Source organism: Mytilinidion resinicola (assembly GCF_010093595.1).
Source record: "Mytilinidion resinicola strain CBS 304.34 unplaced genomic scaffold BDZ99scaffold_40, whole genome shotgun sequence".
In the NCBI taxonomy this organism is placed as follows: Eukaryota; Fungi; Ascomycota; class Dothideomycetes; order Mytilinidiales; family Mytilinidiaceae; genus Mytilinidion; species Mytilinidion resinicola.
In genome coordinates, this window is record NW_022985476.1 from 100,604 (window position 1) to 115,807 (window position 15,204).

Here is a 15,204-nt window from a genome sequence, read left to right on the forward strand (position 1 = left end):
CTGATTATACGATGCGCGCTACGAGTGCTGTTGCTGATGTTGGTTGAGGTGATCATGCTAATGAGGTAGGTTGCTGGGACTGTCTCCATGGGCAAAGGAGCAGTGCCCGCTGTCCACGTGTATTCAATCCTAGTTGGTCCCTCCCTCCTTTTCTTCCTCGCTCCTAATCCGTCAGGGGTTCATGCGTCGGTGGTACGATGGGATTAATGTGGTAGTCCTGTGTAATCGCACGAGTATCCACAAGCCGGACTGTTCAGCGGCATAGAACGAAACAGTGGGTAGAATATATGCGCTGGGTCTATTCTACGCCGTCTCTCTACAGAAACACATTACTGTGAACTCTAATTTCCATCAAGCTGCCTCTTCCTCGTTCTCTCCCGCAACGACAGGACCCCTCTCCGAGTCCGCCGACCCCAACTTCTCTACCTCGCCCGTCTTGCTCATGCTGTATCCAAAGCACAGCCCGGGGTGGAACGCATTCAGCAACACCGTCGCCAGCGCACACATCCTACGCACTCCTGTTAGCCTTATGCGCGAGAGCGCCTTCATATCCCACCACACCACAAAAAGCTCAACCCAAGTAAAGAAAGAGAACTCACCCCGAATCTAGCCCCAAAAACAAGTCTTCATCCCGCATAATCGTACTCCCCCAACCCTTACTCATCTCCGCAATCCGATACACACACCGCAACAACACCGCCGTATACGCCACCAGCACGGCCACCAGGAAACACCGAAACCGCGTGCTCGCGCGCAGCGGCTCTGTCGCGGGGTTCAGCTCCCCGCGGTGCGTGCGCACGCGCGTGAAGTACTCGGCCGTCAGCAGCCCGAAGACGAGCAGCGTGAAGACTTGGAACGAGAGCCCCGCCATCATGGTGTCGTTGCCGGACGTCATCAGCGGGCCGGGCTGCGAGGCGATCGAGGCGAGGATCCCGCCCACGCCTTGCAGGATGATGGAGACGACGTCACAGGAGATGAAGGTGTGGGTGTAGCGGGAGGGGCGGAGGCGGGAGAAGGCCGGACCGAAGGTTAGGACACTGGGGAAGGAGAGGAGGTTAGTGGGAGACGAGCTTTGGATTGTGGGTGATGGGGGTGGGGAAGCGTACAGGTGCTTCAGCGTGAGATAGATCCCGGCGGCGAAAAAGGCGGGAGCGATGGTTAGGAGGCAGATTTGGAGTTTGAAGCCTGAGTCGGAGAAGGGGTCAGAGTGGAGCATTATGCGGCCGCCGTAGCCTGGTATCAATTAGCATTCCGTTTTTTTTTTGAGAGTTTGGAGAGAATCCGGGGAGAGGGACGGTGAGGAAGGGACGGGAGAGGAGGAAGCGGGGAATACCGATTGCTTCACACAGATTCCCGATTGTCATAGCGATGAGGAAAGTCCAGGTCTTGTATCGGTAGCCTTGGATGCCATGAATGACCATACTGACGGCGAAGATGACGAGGAAGGCGGTGTCGGCAGCGAGTTGGGGTGCATAGCCGTAGATGGTATCGCTGATGGGACACGTTTCTTTTGTGCAATGTTCAGGCATTGTGGGAGGCTTTGACAGGGGGCAGGGGGTAGGAGAGGGGTGAAAGAAGCGTGAGATATTAGATCTGGAGGATGAATCTATTGTCTAAACGGACGATATGAGAGAAACATTGGAGTGGAAAACACTGGCTGGTAGGAATGGTACCCCAATAGATTAGAAACAGGTTGTTCGAATTATATACTCATTCCTCATGTCAGAAATAGCTCACGATAGCGTATACCCTGTTATTAAATGTCTCCATTCTGACGTCGAAACCAGAGAATCGAGTGCGCAGTCTAAGATGGTTTGGCACAGCAGTGCCTCGAGTGCACTCTATACAAGGCGCGGACATCGTTCTTCAGCGGTTTGAAATCGACATTAGTGCGAGCTGCGACCTAGGTCCGTGGTCTTATGATGGTGTTGATTCTCTTACGTGCGTACCGTGGTTGGGTGTCTTACGTACGAAAGATGACTGGCGCGCTAACATAGCACCCTACCCTAGACAGTTTGTTACCTAGGTAGTATCTAATAAGTATGTCTATGGTTGGGCGTTCGCGCATCCCTAGACTTGAAACCATTGTAACCAGAAGTTTGTATAGAATTTAAGGCAACGCTTCTCATTATCTCAATCTAGTCATATGTGTTAATACTATCCTGATCACTTCGTCTCGTCAATCTTAAGCTCTACCACCTTCTTGAAGGCCATGATCGCCCTTCCGTCCGTTGCCTGCAGCCATGGCTAGATGGATCATGTCTGCTGTAGGATCTTCTCATTGGAGATATACTAAAACCTATCGTAGAGCAGATCTCATGACTTAGACTTTCTTGTCAGCACCATAGAAAAGCTTCGTTAGCTGTAAGCGCTAGTTGCTTCAAAGACTCCTCTTCATCGAAACTTGCGATATATTAGTTGCCGTATGGGTTGGAGTATCTCCGGGTATTCTGCCCTCATCCCTGCTAACATTTGTCCAACCCAATAGCAGGCACTCTGCGTCACGCGCGAGATTGAATTGTAGCTCTACCTCTGGAAGTCAAACGTCCACTGCGGCGGTTTTTCGGGCATGCTGAATGGATGCGTAATTTAGCACAAGTAAGGAGTATTGACCGTCCCATTGCGTGTCCAAAAGTTGTGTTTGCTGTACATTATCTGCAGTTGTACCTACAGAAACCTCGCGCCCAGCCATCTTTGCGGCGCCGGCCAGAGACATGGATATAACAGCTGAACTCATATGGGTGTCTTAGCCAGATCGGGAAAGAAACCCGTGTTAAGTGTTGCGCTACAAGTGTTGTGTTATGGGATCTCCTAGTCGCCGTCGGTTTCGATCTCTACGATTAGGTCTTGGTCGGGACGCTGAGAGGAGACGAAGCGGTGGTCGTGAGGCCTAATGAGCTGCCTCGTCCCGGGCTACCGCTGGTGCTGCTTCTCCCTGCTTTGATCCCTTTTCGTCAATTGACTGTCCGTGCGACATTGTCCCAGTAAGTGTGATGTGTAGAGGTCGGTGTGTATGCCCTCTTTGCGGCCCGGCGTTCGGATTCGCGCATTCGACGCGTTTGGGAGTGCTCTCTATTGATACTGAGCGCGGGAAAGAGTTGTTGAAGGTCTCGAAGCATGCGCCGTTATTCCCAAAGCTAAGATTTGACCGTTTGGACGAGTTGAGGAAGTGGCTGGGGCTATCGAAGTCTCGTCGTGATGCCGTTCGTCATCCTCGCATCTCCCTCTCCGCACCTTCCTGCCACGTGCTTTACTCGAACGGGAAAGTCTTGGCAGTCGCGAGGGTGTTAAAAAAGTGTGGAGTCCTATGCACCCACCTCTAACATTTCGACGCGGAAGGTGTTCTCCTCCAAAACTTGTTCAAAAATACTAGTCAGCCGTGCGAGTTACGTCCTGGTGTCAAATCCGTGATAGGAGGTGTGGTTGTTGAGCTATCTGTGAAAAGGTGAGAAACCGACGCGAGCCTCCAAAATCTGGCTTCTGGGGGCTGTCCTTTTCTGGCAAGTCTTGGCGCCGAAGGTGAGCTTCAAGGTGTAGAGCGCTGTAGACCCCCCTCTAACCCGGTGAAATGAAGCAATCACTACTCCACGACTTCCTCAAAAATAGTATTTGGCCGGGCGAGTCGCGTCCCGCTTTCAGATTTGTGCTACGACGTGTGGCTGTTGACCTGTCTGCGAAATGGCGTAAATGACTGCGGGAGACTCGAAAATTGGGTTCGGCTTCTCAGGTTTTTCCGTAGCCTTCTGCCACCGCCCACCTCTTCCTCTTCCGGTAACCCTTGGCGGCGACAAAAAGTGTTGAGTCCAGAAGAGGTAAAATGACCTGGTTCGGGGTTTCGAAGCCAACACCACCTTTTCTAAGATAGCTCAACAACCACAACCCGCAGAACAGATCTGACACCGGGAGGTGATTCACCTGGCCAAGGAGTATTTTTCAAGAAGTTATGGGAAGGATATCTCTTGCTAATGGAAAGATAGAGGGGGGTTCGAGAGGTTGGAGGTAGAAGAAATCTCACCCGACGGGCCAGTAGGCTTACAAAACCATCAGATTCGAGCTTCAAACTATCAAAAACGGTCCTAACCTCGCATCTAAGAGACTACAAACACCTACTTGACGATTCTACTCCCCCTAGGCCCTGCGCGCTCTACGAAAAAGATCATAGAAAAACACAGCGGACGACTCACGACCGCACCCCGCACCCACCAAGCGTAGTATTTCACAATGGACGTCGCAGTGGCATTCACAATGGACAGGGCAAAGAACGTGTTGCTGTCAGTTCAGGAAAGGTGTCTCTGACTGCCTGGGCATGATGCACACTGTGGTATAGAAGAAGGACGAAGCTCACAGCACTCAGGATAAAGACCAGGAGCCACAGCTCGGTCCAGGTTCCCCAGATTTTCCTTGCTTTCAGTGGAGACACGGTGCAGCATTATCCGAGCGGGATGCCGCATTTGTCTCCCCGGCTGCCCCGTCTCGAGGCTGGTGTGCTCTTTTCCCCTCTACCCCATTGCCTCATTGCCAACACGGCCCGCATAAAGACGACTGCACCGCGCCACTCATCATGGCCGAGAAACGCATCCAGCTTTCTCTCGAACTCAAGACTACAACCTCCCACGCCTTCGAGAAGGTTACGTTCCACGACACCGGCAAGACTAAGCTCGTTGAACGACCCAACGCTAGTTCTGGCACGGCTTCCATATCGTTGACTACCAAGCCCTACGAGTACCGCGCGGACCGCACAATCGACGGCAAAGCGCTAGCCTCTCGCTCATCCCTCTCTAAATTCCAAAAGAAAAACACAACCTACGACACGAGCCAGCTCTAGCAAACACGTATCAACCACGGCCTCTACATCACGATGTCCACGGCCCCCCAACCCCTCCGCATCGCCATCGGCAGCGACGAAGCCGGCGTCTCCTACAAAACGGCCATCAAAGCCGACCTCGAAAAGAACCCCCTCGTGGCCTCTGTCACCGACGTCGGCGTCCCCGAGTCCTCGGACAAGACCGCCTACCCCCACATCGCCGTCGACGCCGCCAAGCTCATCTCCTCGGGCGCCGCGGACCGCGCCATCCTCATCTGCGGCACCGGGCTCGGCGTGGCCATCTCCGCGAACAAAGTGCCCGGGATCCGCGCGGTCACGGCGCACGACAGCTTCAGCGTGGAGCGGGCCGTGCTGAGCAACGATGCGCAGGTGCTGTGTATGGGGGAGCGCGTGGTGGGGATAGAGCTGGCGAGGCGGCTGGCGAAGGAGTATTTGGGGTATAGGTTTGATACGAGTAGTCCGAGTGCGGCGAAGGTGCAGGCGATTATGGATCATGAGACGAAGAATTACGCGAATTGAAGGGAAGGAGGGGAAAGGAAGACGGTTTCAGGGGGAATAAGCGGGGGGATTTGGGGGACGCTGTGGGTTGTGTCGTTGGAAGAAAGAATGGTCGTCGTCGTCAATGAGATTGCGTAGCGAAAAAATAACGTGGCTCCTGTTTTGGATGGTATTGGGATATCAGACGCAGTATACAAATTAAAACAGAAGAGAGATCAATCTATTTGAGTTCAATTTACCAGGAAAACAAAGCGTGGTAAGAAATGAACTCATAAAAGCGCAATATGTACAAATGGTCCGAATCCCATTACGTCGTCTTACCAAATAGTCCTAAGTCGCAACATCAACACCCAGACAACGCATAACCATCCTCACAACAACACAGTGGAAAATAAGACTGCTACACAATCTTACGCCTTCGCAGCAAGCGCCTCCCTCCTAGAAGTACTATTGGGGTCTAAGAAAGGCCTCTCGCCTAGCCCAACCGCACGATTCCCAAAGCGCTCACCCAGCCCCTCGTAATCGTACGTAGCCGTATGGAACACGCTACGGTTATCCCAGATCGCTATAGCCGCACATTAGCAAAATCCTTCTCACTCCACACTTGCACAACCGCATCGAGTCAACTCACCAATATCATTCGCATTCCTCCACCGGAACCGAACCTGCAAATCATGGTTGTCGACCAACAGCTTCAGGAACCAGTCTAGCAAGCTCTTGCTCTCCTGCTCCGTCACGCCGTTGACGTACTTGACGTGGCCGCCGACGGGAAACAGGCTGCGCCATCCGGTCACGGGGTTGGTGCGCACGACGGGGTGCACGGCTTTGAGCTCGCCGCCGACGTTTTCGGGGGCCCCGCGGGCTTTGTCGTAGAGCTTGAAGCCGCCGCGCTCAGCGACGGCGTTGAAGCCTGGTTGCGCGAAGGTGGCGGTTAGGGAGGAGACGAAGGCTTGGTAGGGGGCGGAGAGGCGGTCGTAGAGCTCGTAGCCGGAGGCCCAGAGGGTGTCTGGGGGATGTTAGAATTGGGTGCGAGATTGAGGTACGAAAGATTTGAAAGAGGATTTGAATGGGACCATCGAAGGAGATAACGGCCATAGGAGATTATTGTACATACCTCCGCCAGTCTTGGGTAGCTGTGTCAGACGAAGGCTGGTATAATCGGCTGGCACAGGCTCGAACGCGATGTCGCTGTGCCAAACGGCGCTGCTGCTCTGCTTCTTCGTGCTGACGTCCAACTGGGTGTTTGCGTAGATCTTCTTGTTCTGGACAGAGCTGATGGTGCTGATTTGGGGGTCATCGCCGCCGAGTTCGCGCTCGGGGTTAAGAATGGGGTGGATATGGAGAGTGTTTGCCGCGGGGCGTCCAGTGAGCTGACCGAGTCGATTGATGAGAGTCTTTTGGAGCTCATTTGTGAGGTTGTCCTGAGCTCTGAAGAAGACGACGCCACGTTCGGAGACTAAGCGGTGTCAGTAGCTGGTACTCGACGTTGATGAAGAGGGACGTGGGAGAGATGGTGGGGACTCTACACTCACTCTTGATTGCTAGGTCGCGTATAAGCTCATCCGAATTGGGTGCATTGAGCCACTCCACGAGGTTGGCCTTTGGAAATTCGGTCCCAATGACTGGAGTTACGTCGTCTTGTTCGAACTTGTCCAATAGGCCTGCCGACTTCAATGGTCCATTCCTCAAGCTGAGCTTCTTGGCTTCAATGTCAATAGCGGGCTCTGCTGATACTGCGGAAGGTGCCATGTTTGCGGATTCGTAGTCGTTGTTGGTGGCTTCTTGATGGATCTTCTGGAGAGTTACCAGCTAAGAAGGCATTCTCGCACGGACTACTTATACTATTGCAGTATCAATACTGACCCGGGTAGTCGGCATTGGCATTGGGTAAAGTTCGTTTGGCGTCCGCTGTGACTGGATAGAATTACAGAATGGTTGTCTAGAAGCATTGATGATAGCCGGGCAGTATGGCGTGAACGTGGGGAAAGAGGGGTCTGATATGACTTCGGCATCACGAGAACACGCGTAGCGGTGGAGTTCCCGGGAGTATTTGTGGTTGAGATTAGCTCATTCTTTCTTTTCGCGTATCTTGTATACGGCTCGGGTTCGGAGCTTTGCAATAGAGAAAGAAGATTGGATCATCTCGTTGCTAAGCAAAGTCACGCCTTACGCTATGTGGACCATCGTGCCTCAGGTTACTAGTTTCTTGGGCCTCCTAGTCGAGATCATGGATGTAGTTGGAGTGAATACCACTTGCAAATGGGGAAACGAGAGCGAGACCAATTGGGGAACATCGAGCGGAACTGAAAGATAGGCGACACCAGACCCCTCAGTCAGAGGTACAGAAGATCCAGGCCCTGAATGGCTTCATTGACGAATGGGATGGGGATGATGTGCCGACGTTGGGGAGCACGCAATTGACAGGGAATGTTGGATAATATTGATACACGAAGACTGTAGAAAACGACTCTGCGCGCGACTGAAGCTGCAATTGAATGGTATATGATACCTACAGAGACTCTGCACTCTCCTTCCGCGTTTCCGTTGCTTTTACTCCGAGGTTGGCTTAGCAGTGGTGGGAGAAGGTCGATTGCAATGCGGTAAGATGGAATCGCGAGAAGGCTGAGTGCTACAAGACTGCGTGAAGTGCGGGCATGTATGGTTCTGATATGAGGCTCCTCTTGCTTTTTTCATCCTCAGGGCTGCAGGTGAGGTTGATACGGAAGACGTCTGTTAGTCTGCCATTATGTATCCTCGACATACTCCAATTGGCTTTCCATGAAGCTAATCATCATGGAAGACAGCCCAGTGTGCCCTCGGAGGCCACAGGAGCCACGTCTCTGAACGCAAAGCGAGAGGATAATGAAGCCGCAGATTTGAAATAATAGAGAAAAGCACCTCATGAAAAGCCAGAGTGTCATTAGTGACAACGAAGTGCTGTCGAAGCTTGGGCCAGTAAAAGCTCCTCCGCACCCTTCTTGAGCCTCGGTGTCTCTCCCAAACTAGCCACCAGCTTCCCCACAGTCTCCCCGCAAACACCAACGCCATCATGGCCGCACACCATCAAGCTGTCTGCCTGGATAGCCCCAACAACATCGACCCACCCTGAGACGCCATGGCACCCATAAACTGGACCCCAAAGTTCGCCAAAACTCCCCCTCCCATCAAAGACGCCCAGCTCTCCTACCCCTCTTCCAACATCCTCCTCGTCACCCTCAACCGGCCGAAAGCGCTCAATTGCATCAACAGCAACGGCCATGCCGAGCTCCACGATGTGTGGCAGTGGATGGATGAAGAGCCGGGACTGAGTGTGGGAATCATAACCGGCAACGGGCGTGCATTTTGCGCTGGTGCAGACCTCAAGGGTGCTGTTTTCCCCAGAAGCACAAGAAGGCCGTCTTGTTAATAGGTTCCGCAGAATGGGACACCCAGCACAAATCCTCCTCCCCTCGCCCTATGCCCGCCTCCGGTTTTGGCGCCCTCTCCCGCCGCACCGGCCTCAAGCCGGTGATTGCAGCTGTTAATGGTATCTGCTTTGGAGGCGGCTGTGAGATCATCATAAACTGTGACATGGTTCTCGCCTCACCCACGGCTACCTTTGCCCTTCCCGAAGTCAAACGCGGCGTCGTTGCCATTGCAGGCGCGCTCCCGCGTCTCGTACGGACGATTGGGCGGCCGCGGGCGATGGAGATGGCGTTGACAGGGCGCGTGGTACCAGCAAAAGAGGCGGCCGAGTGGGGGTTGATCAACAAGGTCGTGGACGACGTGGTGGGTGGTGCCGTAGAGCTGGCGAAGTTGATTGCGGAGAACAGCCCTGACGCGGTCATTGTGAGTCGGGAAGGCGTCAAGATTGGCTGGGAAGGGGTGGGCGCGGAAGAGGGCACAAGGCTGTGGCAGGAGCTTTGGTATCCGAGGCTGCTAGCAGGAGATAACATGAGGGAGGGAGTTAATGCGTTTGTGGAGAAGAGGCAGCCGAAGTGGAAAGCGTCGAAGTTGTGAGCTGGCGAAGTTTAAAACAAAAATGGGGTTCGTATATAAGCAGCGGAATCTAATATCAGCCTCTAGGCAAAAGAGAACGTTGAGAATGTTTTCCGCATTCTCTTAGATTTCTGCTCTACTAGCACGCGATATCTCTTCACGTTTCTCGCTTACCAGTTTTCATCGTCGGTCAAATGTTTATACTTAGCCAACATCCCATTCCTCATCTCCTCCCACCACTGCTACGCCGTCACCTCCTGTATCGTCTCGTGCTCCTTAGCCTCTTCTGCATTTCTTACTTGCCCTAACTTCTCCTTCCGGCCCTTATAATGCCTGGCCCCTTTCCGCCTCGACTACTCGAGCTGAACCAGCCCAAACATACCCCCTATCTTGTCTTCTTCTCAAACACATTCAAATGAAACTGCCCCTTCACATTCCCCGGGTCCTGGTAATGGCAGACGGTGTAAAACGCCGGGCTGCCGTCCTCAAACTTCTGCAGCTGGGCGCAGAAATTTGTCGCGCACCCCACGCGCGTCGAGTTGTGCCAGATCAGCTGCGTGTAGACACCCCAGACCCGCGGGTCGGCGTCTGTCTTGTTGTCGCCGTCCCAGGGCGTCGCCTGGCCGAGGTAGGGCGCGAACGCAGCCTCGTGCGATCTGTTGTTCCATATGTCTTGGATGACACTGTCCACGCCGTAGAAGGAGGCCTTGACGGCGATGTTTTGGCCGTAGCCGCCGCCGTCGATTTTGCTGGGGAGGCGGGTTGGGTTAGTGGGTAGGACTTGGGGGTTTTTATTTTTATTTTTTTTTAAAAAAAAGGGTGGGTAGCTTACGCGTTGGGTGCGAAGACGCAGGTCCGGACAGCTTTTATAGCCGTTTCAGTGAGCTTGGCGTCGATTGTCATCAGTGGAATGGGGTACTGGGCGCGAACCCAGTTGTGTGCTTTGAGCGCTCGCTCATTGTAGCCTACCGGCTTGGGCTGAACGTGCGAGGGGTACTTTGGTTAACAAGTGTGGTTAGTAAAACGATTCAATGGACTGGTCTTCGGCAAGAACGGAAGATGTATGCTCACCTCAGATATCCAAACGTAGCCATCCCAAACTTTCCAGTGGCCTCCCCATAATACAGGCTCCCTGCGTGGGATGACAGAAGCCGATGCTAGAGTAATAAAGGTGGCTATGATGAGTTTGAGGGCCCTCATCTTCCAGAGACTGGGCATGTTGGAGAGGCCTTTCTGAGGAATAATGGGAGCAGGGCGTGTGGAGTTAATGGTATTGGCTTCTTGCTTGGAGAGTACAATCATATATATCGCATAAGATGGGCGAAAAAGCGATCAGAGCCTCCTTCAAGTAGCTTGATATTCTCCTTCGATTCTTATATCCTTCAGCGATTTCGCAGAGTTCATGTTCGTCTACATTAGTGGGGCGACCCGTTAGCAAAGTGGTTCTAGAATTCGAGCTGCTGACCAGAATACAATTGCTATGAAGATCAAAAGGCTAGCCTCCCTATAATCTGCTTGTCAGCGCAAACAAGAAAACACATATACACGAACTACTTGAGACCTGAAAATGCTGCTCTAAAATGATCATGAACCCAGCATTCATCAAATCCAGCCCGCCCTGTAGTCCGAGTCGACCATGGTCCTGCTCCACTCTGCTCCAACCCTATAAGCCAATATTTACATTCCGAGCTCTTGATTCACCACCACCCCAAGGCTCCCTAATCCCTCTTGCCAACCCCATACCCGTACCCGTTGTAACCGCCCCCATTACTAACCGGCAACCCATACCCTCCCCCACCCCCTCCATACGCCTTATCCCTCGCATACCGCCTCAGCCTCCGCGGCAGCTCCACGCCCCTGAAGTAGGCCACGCATATCGCTGCGCTCGCGCCCGCACTCAGCAAGCAATACACAATCGTGCTCGTGTATAAGTGCCCGCCCATGCCTCTCCACCCGCTGGGCAAGACGGTGCCGGGGTACCACCGCACGCTGAATTGTAACGTCAATGGGTCCCCAATCGACACCCTCGCCTGCCGCGTGTGCGCAGAGACCGAGTACGCAGCCGCCGCGTCGATTGTGCCTGGTGCTATAGCCTTCGGCGCCGCGTGCACGAGGAGGTTGAGCGCGTTGGAGATGTGGAGGTGGGAGAGCTGGAGCGTGCCCGCGAGGGCCATGATGAGGGGGGTGTAGAGGGTCGATTGGGTGCCCATGGCGCCTTTTTTCGTGGACTCGTCCGAGACGGTGTATTCGTCCGCGGGAGGAGCGGCGCCAGTGCCCGTGCCTGAGGAGGAGGGGAGGATGGAGGAGGGCAAAGGCCGTGAGGGGATGCGGCAGGTTAGGGGCGCGTCGTTGTGGACGTAGAATTCGAGGAGATGGAAGAAGGCGTCGTCTATGAATTCGATTGTGCAGTTGATTTCTGGGGTGGTTGGTTAGTAACTTTACGAGGGGGGATTTGGGGTGTATTGAACCTTTTTCTATCCCAAAGTGTAGCTCGAGTGGTCGACCGGTTTCGTTGCAAGTTGGGAAGGGGATGTATTCCAGCTGGCCTTGCTCGTCTGTAATCTTGGCACCCATAATGTTAGCTTCTCTTCTTCATGATGTTCTAGAGCCCTCATTGCGATTTTGTCCCTGGCCCTATCCATCCCATCTTTGCTTCCTATGTCTTTTACAGCACCTAAAATCTCCAGCAATGTCGTTTGCCCCATATCTTTCTTGTGCAGAGGCCTCCAATCCACGAAGTATAAAAAGGGTCTTACATGTTCACCAGTATCTCTACACTTCGTTAGCTATTGTCCACGCAAGAGGGTTGACCAGTGTCCAGATCGCGTGCAACACCACCAACCCAAGCTCAAAACATACATAGTCCGATTCAAACAGCTAACAGAAATCGCTTCGCCAGCCACATAGCTCTTCTCAATCAGCTTCAGCGGCTCCTGGCTCGACACCGCCGCGGCCAGCGCAATGTAGAACGTGTACACGACGGTGAAGGCCAGCCATGGGGAGTAGGACGAGCGCGACATCGTGGGCGAGGAGGAGGTTAGGATCGAGGGAAAAAAGAGGGGACTATGGTATGAGGGAGCACGCGATTGGGCTCGTAGACCTCATATGAGGAACATTGTTTGTGGTGCTGGTTGGCGGGATGCTAGTAAGCAACAGGTTGGTTTGTAGAGGCGATCCTTTCACAAGCGTGAAATTTATTCTAGGTTCTATTCTAAGAACAAGGGACTTTTTATATGGAGTTTTTCAGCACCGCTTAATCCTCATAGTAAGGTAGCAAGTCTAAGTTGAATAGTGAGTTTCGATATTTCCACCGTCTCGTTATATCTCATCGAGTTTGTAACAACGATCGATCTTCACGATCAAAATTCGAGGACGCCTTGGATTGTACAGCACTGTATTTTACTTATCAATTTCAATCTGAAACTATATACTACCCGTCTAGTGACCCTTCATCATTCCGCACCAGCCCAGTCGTGACACATTAGGGAAGTCGTTGCCTGATCTCCACACTCTGAATTTACAAGGACGACTTCTTCTTGAAAGCATTGATGAGGCCGCTCGTGCTAGCATCGTGCTTCGTGGATTCGCTAGAATCGTTCAACTCGGACAGAATATTCTCTGCGCAGCTTATTAGTACTTGAATCTTTCTCCAAACGTACGGGGGATACTTACTGGCCAGAACCTTGCCCAGCTCCACACCCCACTGGTCGAAGCTGTTGATGTTCCAGACAGCACCCTCGGTGAAGGTCAGGTGTTCGTAGTAGGCAATGAGGGCGCCCAATGTGCCTGGGGTGATCTTATCCGCCAAGATCGAAGTCGTGGGACGGTTGCCCAAGAAGGTCTTGTGTGAGACTAATTCTGGTGCTGCGCCCTCTGCCTTCACCTGCTCGGGAGTCTTGCCGACCATCAGGGCTTCCGCTTGAGCGAAGAAGTTAGACGCAAGCATCCTGCGATAATTAGTACGGGGATCTTTACCAGCAAGACGGGCACGTACTTTTGATGCTTGTTGTTCTCCACAGGGTTGTGGCTCTTAGCAGCCATGATGAAGTCAGTTGGGATGAGCTTGGTGCCCTGGTGAAGAAGTTGATAGAAGGAGTGCTGGGCGTTGGTTGCTGGCTCGCCGAAGAGAATAGCGCCAGTGGTGTACTTGACGTAGTCACCACTTCGAGTGATGGCCTTGCCATTAGACTCCATGGAGAGTTGCTGAAGGTAAGCCGGGAATCTGTGAAGGTATTGGTCGAACCTACAGGCACAATTAGCATACACTTTCTGAGCCTTTGCCTACTGAGCTTGACTTACGGAGAAACGAGATGGGTCTGCGCTCCGAAGAAGTCAGAGTACCAGACGCTCAACAGACCACCCAGCACAGGGATGTTCTTCTCGAGAGGAGTCTCTTTGAAGTGCTTGTCCATGGCATGAGCACCGGCAAGGAACTCATGGAAGTTGTCGAACCCGATGTATAGCGCCACACTCAGGCCGATGGCACTCCACACGCTGTAACGCCCTCCAACCCAGTCAGAGAAGCCAAACATGTTCTTCTTGTCAATTCCGAACTTGGTGACCTCGGACTCGTTTGTTGATAGAGCAACGAAGTGTTTGGCAATCGCGGAGTCGTCTTTGGCATGCTCGAGGAACCATGCTTTCGCGGTGTTGGCATTAGTCACAGTCTCTGCGGTAGTGAAGGTCTTGGAGGCAACAAGGAAGAGAGTGGTTTCGGGGTCCGACTCCTTGAGAGCCTCAGCAATGTGTGTGCCGTCGATGTTTGAGACGAAGTGAAGCTTGAGGCTGCGGTCACCGTATGGCTTGAGTGCTTCAGTGACCATGACAGGTCCACTATAGTCTGTTAGTACTTTCCTCTCCTGGACCCCCAAAGCCGGCTTTCTTTGGGTGCTGATGGCGGGAACTTACAGGTCAGAACCACCAATACCGATATTGATAATAGTGCTCATCTTCTTTCCCGTGTAGCCCTTCCAGTCTCCACTCCTCACTTGCTCCGCGAACTCCTTCATGTGGTCCAAAACCTCGTTGACACCCTCGACAACGCTCTTCCCATCAACTGCCATAGGCGAGTTTGAGGTATTGCGTAGAGCAACATGGTACACAGCACGGTCCTCGGTGAAGTTGATCTTCTCGCCTGCAAACATATCATCCCGGAGCTTCTCCAAGTCTGCCTCCTTGGCCAACTTCACCAAAAGGCCGATTGTCTCCTCGGTGATGAAGTTCTTGGAGAAGTCGAAGAGTGTTTCCGACTTATCCGCCTCATTGTTGAAGATGAAGGAGAACTTCTCGAAGCGCTTGGGGTCTTGGGCAAAGTAGTCCTTGAGCACAATATCCTTTCCGAGCTTCTGGTGGTGCTCCTGAAGGGAAGCCCATGCCGACAGTTCGTTTGCTTGAGCGAAGCCCGGCATTTTGTCGAGTTATAGCCGTTGAGGAAAGGGGAGAAGCTACACTGAAAGCTGGGGCGGTCAACAACAGACAAACACAGCAAGTGCGGGGTATCAAAGGCTCACGATGGGTTTCAGCAGCAAATTCTACAAGAGCCGGAGTTTCACAGAGGTCAATTGGCGAGAAAAGTAAGTATAGTAGAGAGTTCTGCGGTGGGGTGGTCGGAGGTGTCGTGATGTTTTGGGGGAGAAAGTGCCTGGAGAGATGGGTGGAAATGACAACTGTTGGCGGGGCACCTTTTGTTGGCGAAGTGGAGAGTGTGGGGGGATCCGTTCACAACACTGGTCCTTGAGCACCTACAAAGGTAGGACACTCATATATTTCAATTGGGCCTGAACATTACGGCAAGAGTCAGGCCGTTCACTGAATGATTGCATTCATAATGGATTATACCGCAGCAAAGCCCACAAGCTAACTTGATGAATAACCTCACTAAGCACTCCTCCAACATCACGTAA

The 15,204-nt window shown here is 52.9% G+C and overlaps 8 protein-coding genes across 8 annotated transcripts; 3 read left to right on the forward strand and 5 right to left on the reverse strand.

Annotated features, from left to right (window-relative positions):
- Positions 1 to 294: 294 nt before the first annotated feature.
- Positions 295 to 1,669, reverse strand: BDZ99DRAFT_456328 (RTA1-domain-containing protein). The gene is made up of 4 exons (XM_033718474.1): positions 1,334 to 1,669; positions 1,107 to 1,233; positions 600 to 1,037; positions 295 to 508 (listed from the first exon to the last, which is right to left on the reverse strand). The coding sequence occupies exons 1-4, from the start codon at positions 1,527 to 1,529 to the stop codon at positions 352 to 354; spliced, it is 918 nt and encodes a 305-aa protein (XP_033568344.1). The 5' UTR covers positions 1,530 to 1,669; the 3' UTR covers positions 295 to 351.
- A 2,552-nt stretch (positions 1,670 to 4,221) lies between these two features.
- On the forward strand, positions 4,222 to 4,825 carry BDZ99DRAFT_528491 (uncharacterized protein; the record flags this gene model as incomplete). Its single annotated transcript, XM_033726376.1, has 2 exons — positions 4,222 to 4,275; positions 4,328 to 4,825. The coding sequence occupies 2 exons, from the start codon at positions 4,222 to 4,224 to the stop codon at positions 4,823 to 4,825; spliced, it is 552 nt and encodes a 183-aa protein (XP_033568345.1).
- On the forward strand, positions 4,522 to 5,670 carry BDZ99DRAFT_469707 (ribose 5-phosphate isomerase). Its single transcript, XM_033721560.1, has one exon. It carries the CDS (start codon positions 4,859 to 4,861, stop codon positions 5,342 to 5,344), a length of 486 nt encoding a protein of 161 aa, XP_033568346.1. The 5' UTR covers positions 4,522 to 4,858; the 3' UTR covers positions 5,345 to 5,670.
- Positions 5,471 to 7,130, reverse strand: BDZ99DRAFT_469708 (taurine catabolism dioxygenase). The gene is made up of 4 exons (XM_033721561.1): positions 6,856 to 7,130; positions 6,438 to 6,779; positions 5,955 to 6,329; positions 5,471 to 5,888 (listed from the first exon to the last, which is right to left on the reverse strand). The coding sequence occupies exons 1-4, from the start codon at positions 7,070 to 7,072 to the stop codon at positions 5,734 to 5,736; spliced, it is 1,089 nt and encodes a 362-aa protein (XP_033568347.1). The 5' UTR covers positions 7,073 to 7,130; the 3' UTR covers positions 5,471 to 5,733.
- A 1,205-nt stretch (positions 7,131 to 8,335) lies between these two features.
- Positions 8,336 to 9,525, forward strand: BDZ99DRAFT_469710 (ClpP/crotonase). Its single transcript, XM_033721562.1, has 2 exons — positions 8,336 to 8,688; positions 8,742 to 9,525. The coding sequence occupies exons 1-2, from the start codon at positions 8,439 to 8,441 to the stop codon at positions 9,320 to 9,322; spliced, it is 831 nt and encodes a 276-aa protein (XP_033568348.1). The 5' UTR covers positions 8,336 to 8,438; the 3' UTR covers positions 9,323 to 9,525.
- Positions 9,526 to 9,686: 161 nt separating this feature from the next.
- On the reverse strand, positions 9,687 to 10,273 carry BDZ99DRAFT_403528 (PR-1-like protein; the record flags this gene model as incomplete). The annotated part of the gene is made up of 2 exons (XM_033716346.1): positions 9,687 to 10,050; positions 10,134 to 10,273. Coding segments are annotated over 2 exons (504 nt in total), but the record flags the coding sequence as incomplete, so codon positions are not given.
- A 449-nt stretch (positions 10,274 to 10,722) lies between these two features.
- Positions 10,723 to 12,445, reverse strand: BDZ99DRAFT_469711 (uncharacterized protein). Its single transcript, XM_033721563.1, has 4 exons — positions 12,161 to 12,445; positions 12,058 to 12,073; positions 11,770 to 11,863; positions 10,723 to 11,717 (listed from the first exon to the last, which is right to left on the reverse strand). The coding sequence occupies exons 1-4, from the start codon at positions 12,319 to 12,321 to the stop codon at positions 11,020 to 11,022; spliced, it is 969 nt and encodes a 322-aa protein (XP_033568350.1). The 5' UTR covers positions 12,322 to 12,445; the 3' UTR covers positions 10,723 to 11,019.
- Positions 12,446 to 12,610: 165 nt separating this feature from the next.
- Positions 12,611 to 14,935, reverse strand: BDZ99DRAFT_469713 (Phosphoglucose isomerase). Its single transcript, XM_033721564.1, has 6 exons — positions 14,812 to 14,935; positions 14,210 to 14,757; positions 13,601 to 14,134; positions 13,296 to 13,544; positions 12,974 to 13,248; positions 12,611 to 12,919 (listed from the first exon to the last, which is right to left on the reverse strand). The coding sequence occupies exons 2-6, from the start codon at positions 14,707 to 14,709 to the stop codon at positions 12,819 to 12,821; spliced, it is 1,659 nt and encodes a 552-aa protein (XP_033568351.1). The 5' UTR covers positions 14,710 to 14,757; positions 14,812 to 14,935; the 3' UTR covers positions 12,611 to 12,818.
- Positions 14,936 to 15,204: the final 269 nt, after the last annotated feature.

Excerpts from the sequence above, each read along its gene's own strand:
- BDZ99DRAFT_456328 (XM_033718474.1), bottom strand. The coding sequence starts at position 1,529 with ATGCCTGAACATTGCACAAAAGAAACGTGTCCCATCAGCGATACCATC. Across the intron at positions 1,234-1,333 it reads GAATCTGTGTGAAGCAATCG|GCTACGGCGGCCGCATAATG; the intron begins GTATTCCCCGCT and ends AATTGATACCAG. Across the intron at positions 509-599 it reads TTTTTGGGGCTAGATTCGGG|GATGTGTGCGCTGGCGACGG; the intron begins GTGAGTTCTCTT and ends AGGAGTGCGTAG.
- BDZ99DRAFT_469707 (XM_033721560.1), top strand. The coding sequence starts at position 4,859 with ATGTCCACGGCCCCCCAACCCCTCCGCATCGCCATCGGCAGCGACGAA.
- BDZ99DRAFT_469708 (XM_033721561.1), bottom strand. The coding sequence starts at position 7,072 with ATGGCACCTTCCGCAGTATCAGCAGAGCCCGCTATTGACATTGAAGCC. Across the intron at positions 6,330-6,437 it reads GCTACCCAAGACTGGCGGAG|ACACCCTCTGGGCCTCCGGC; the intron begins GTATGTACAATA and ends AACATCCCCCAG. Across the intron at positions 5,889-5,954 it reads GAGGAATGCGAATGATATTG|CGATCTGGGATAACCGTAGC; the intron begins GTGAGTTGACTC and ends GTGCGGCTATAG.
- BDZ99DRAFT_469710 (XM_033721562.1), top strand. The coding sequence starts at position 8,439 with ATGGCACCCATAAACTGGACCCCAAAGTTCGCCAAAACTCCCCCTCCC. Across the intron at positions 8,689-8,741 it reads CGCTGGTGCAGACCTCAAGG|AATGGGACACCCAGCACAAA; the intron begins GTGCTGTTTTCC and ends TAGGTTCCGCAG.
- BDZ99DRAFT_469711 (XM_033721563.1), bottom strand. The coding sequence starts at position 12,321 with ATGTCGCGCTCGTCCTACTCCCCATGGCTGGCCTTCACCGTCGTGTAC. Across the intron at positions 11,718-11,769 it reads ACACTTTGGGATAGAAAAAG|AAATCAACTGCACAATCGAA; the intron begins GTTCAATACACC and ends CAACCACCCCAG.
- BDZ99DRAFT_469713 (XM_033721564.1), bottom strand. The coding sequence starts at position 14,709 with ATGCCGGGCTTCGCTCAAGCAAACGAACTGTCGGCATGGGCTTCCCTT. Across the intron at positions 13,249-13,295 it reads GAGAACAACAAGCATCAAAA|GATGCTTGCGTCTAACTTCT; the intron begins GTACGTGCCCGT and ends TAATTATCGCAG. Across the intron at positions 12,920-12,973 it reads GCTGGGCAAGGTTCTGGCCA|AGAATATTCTGTCCGAGTTG; the intron begins GTAAGTATCCCC and ends TAAGCTGCGCAG.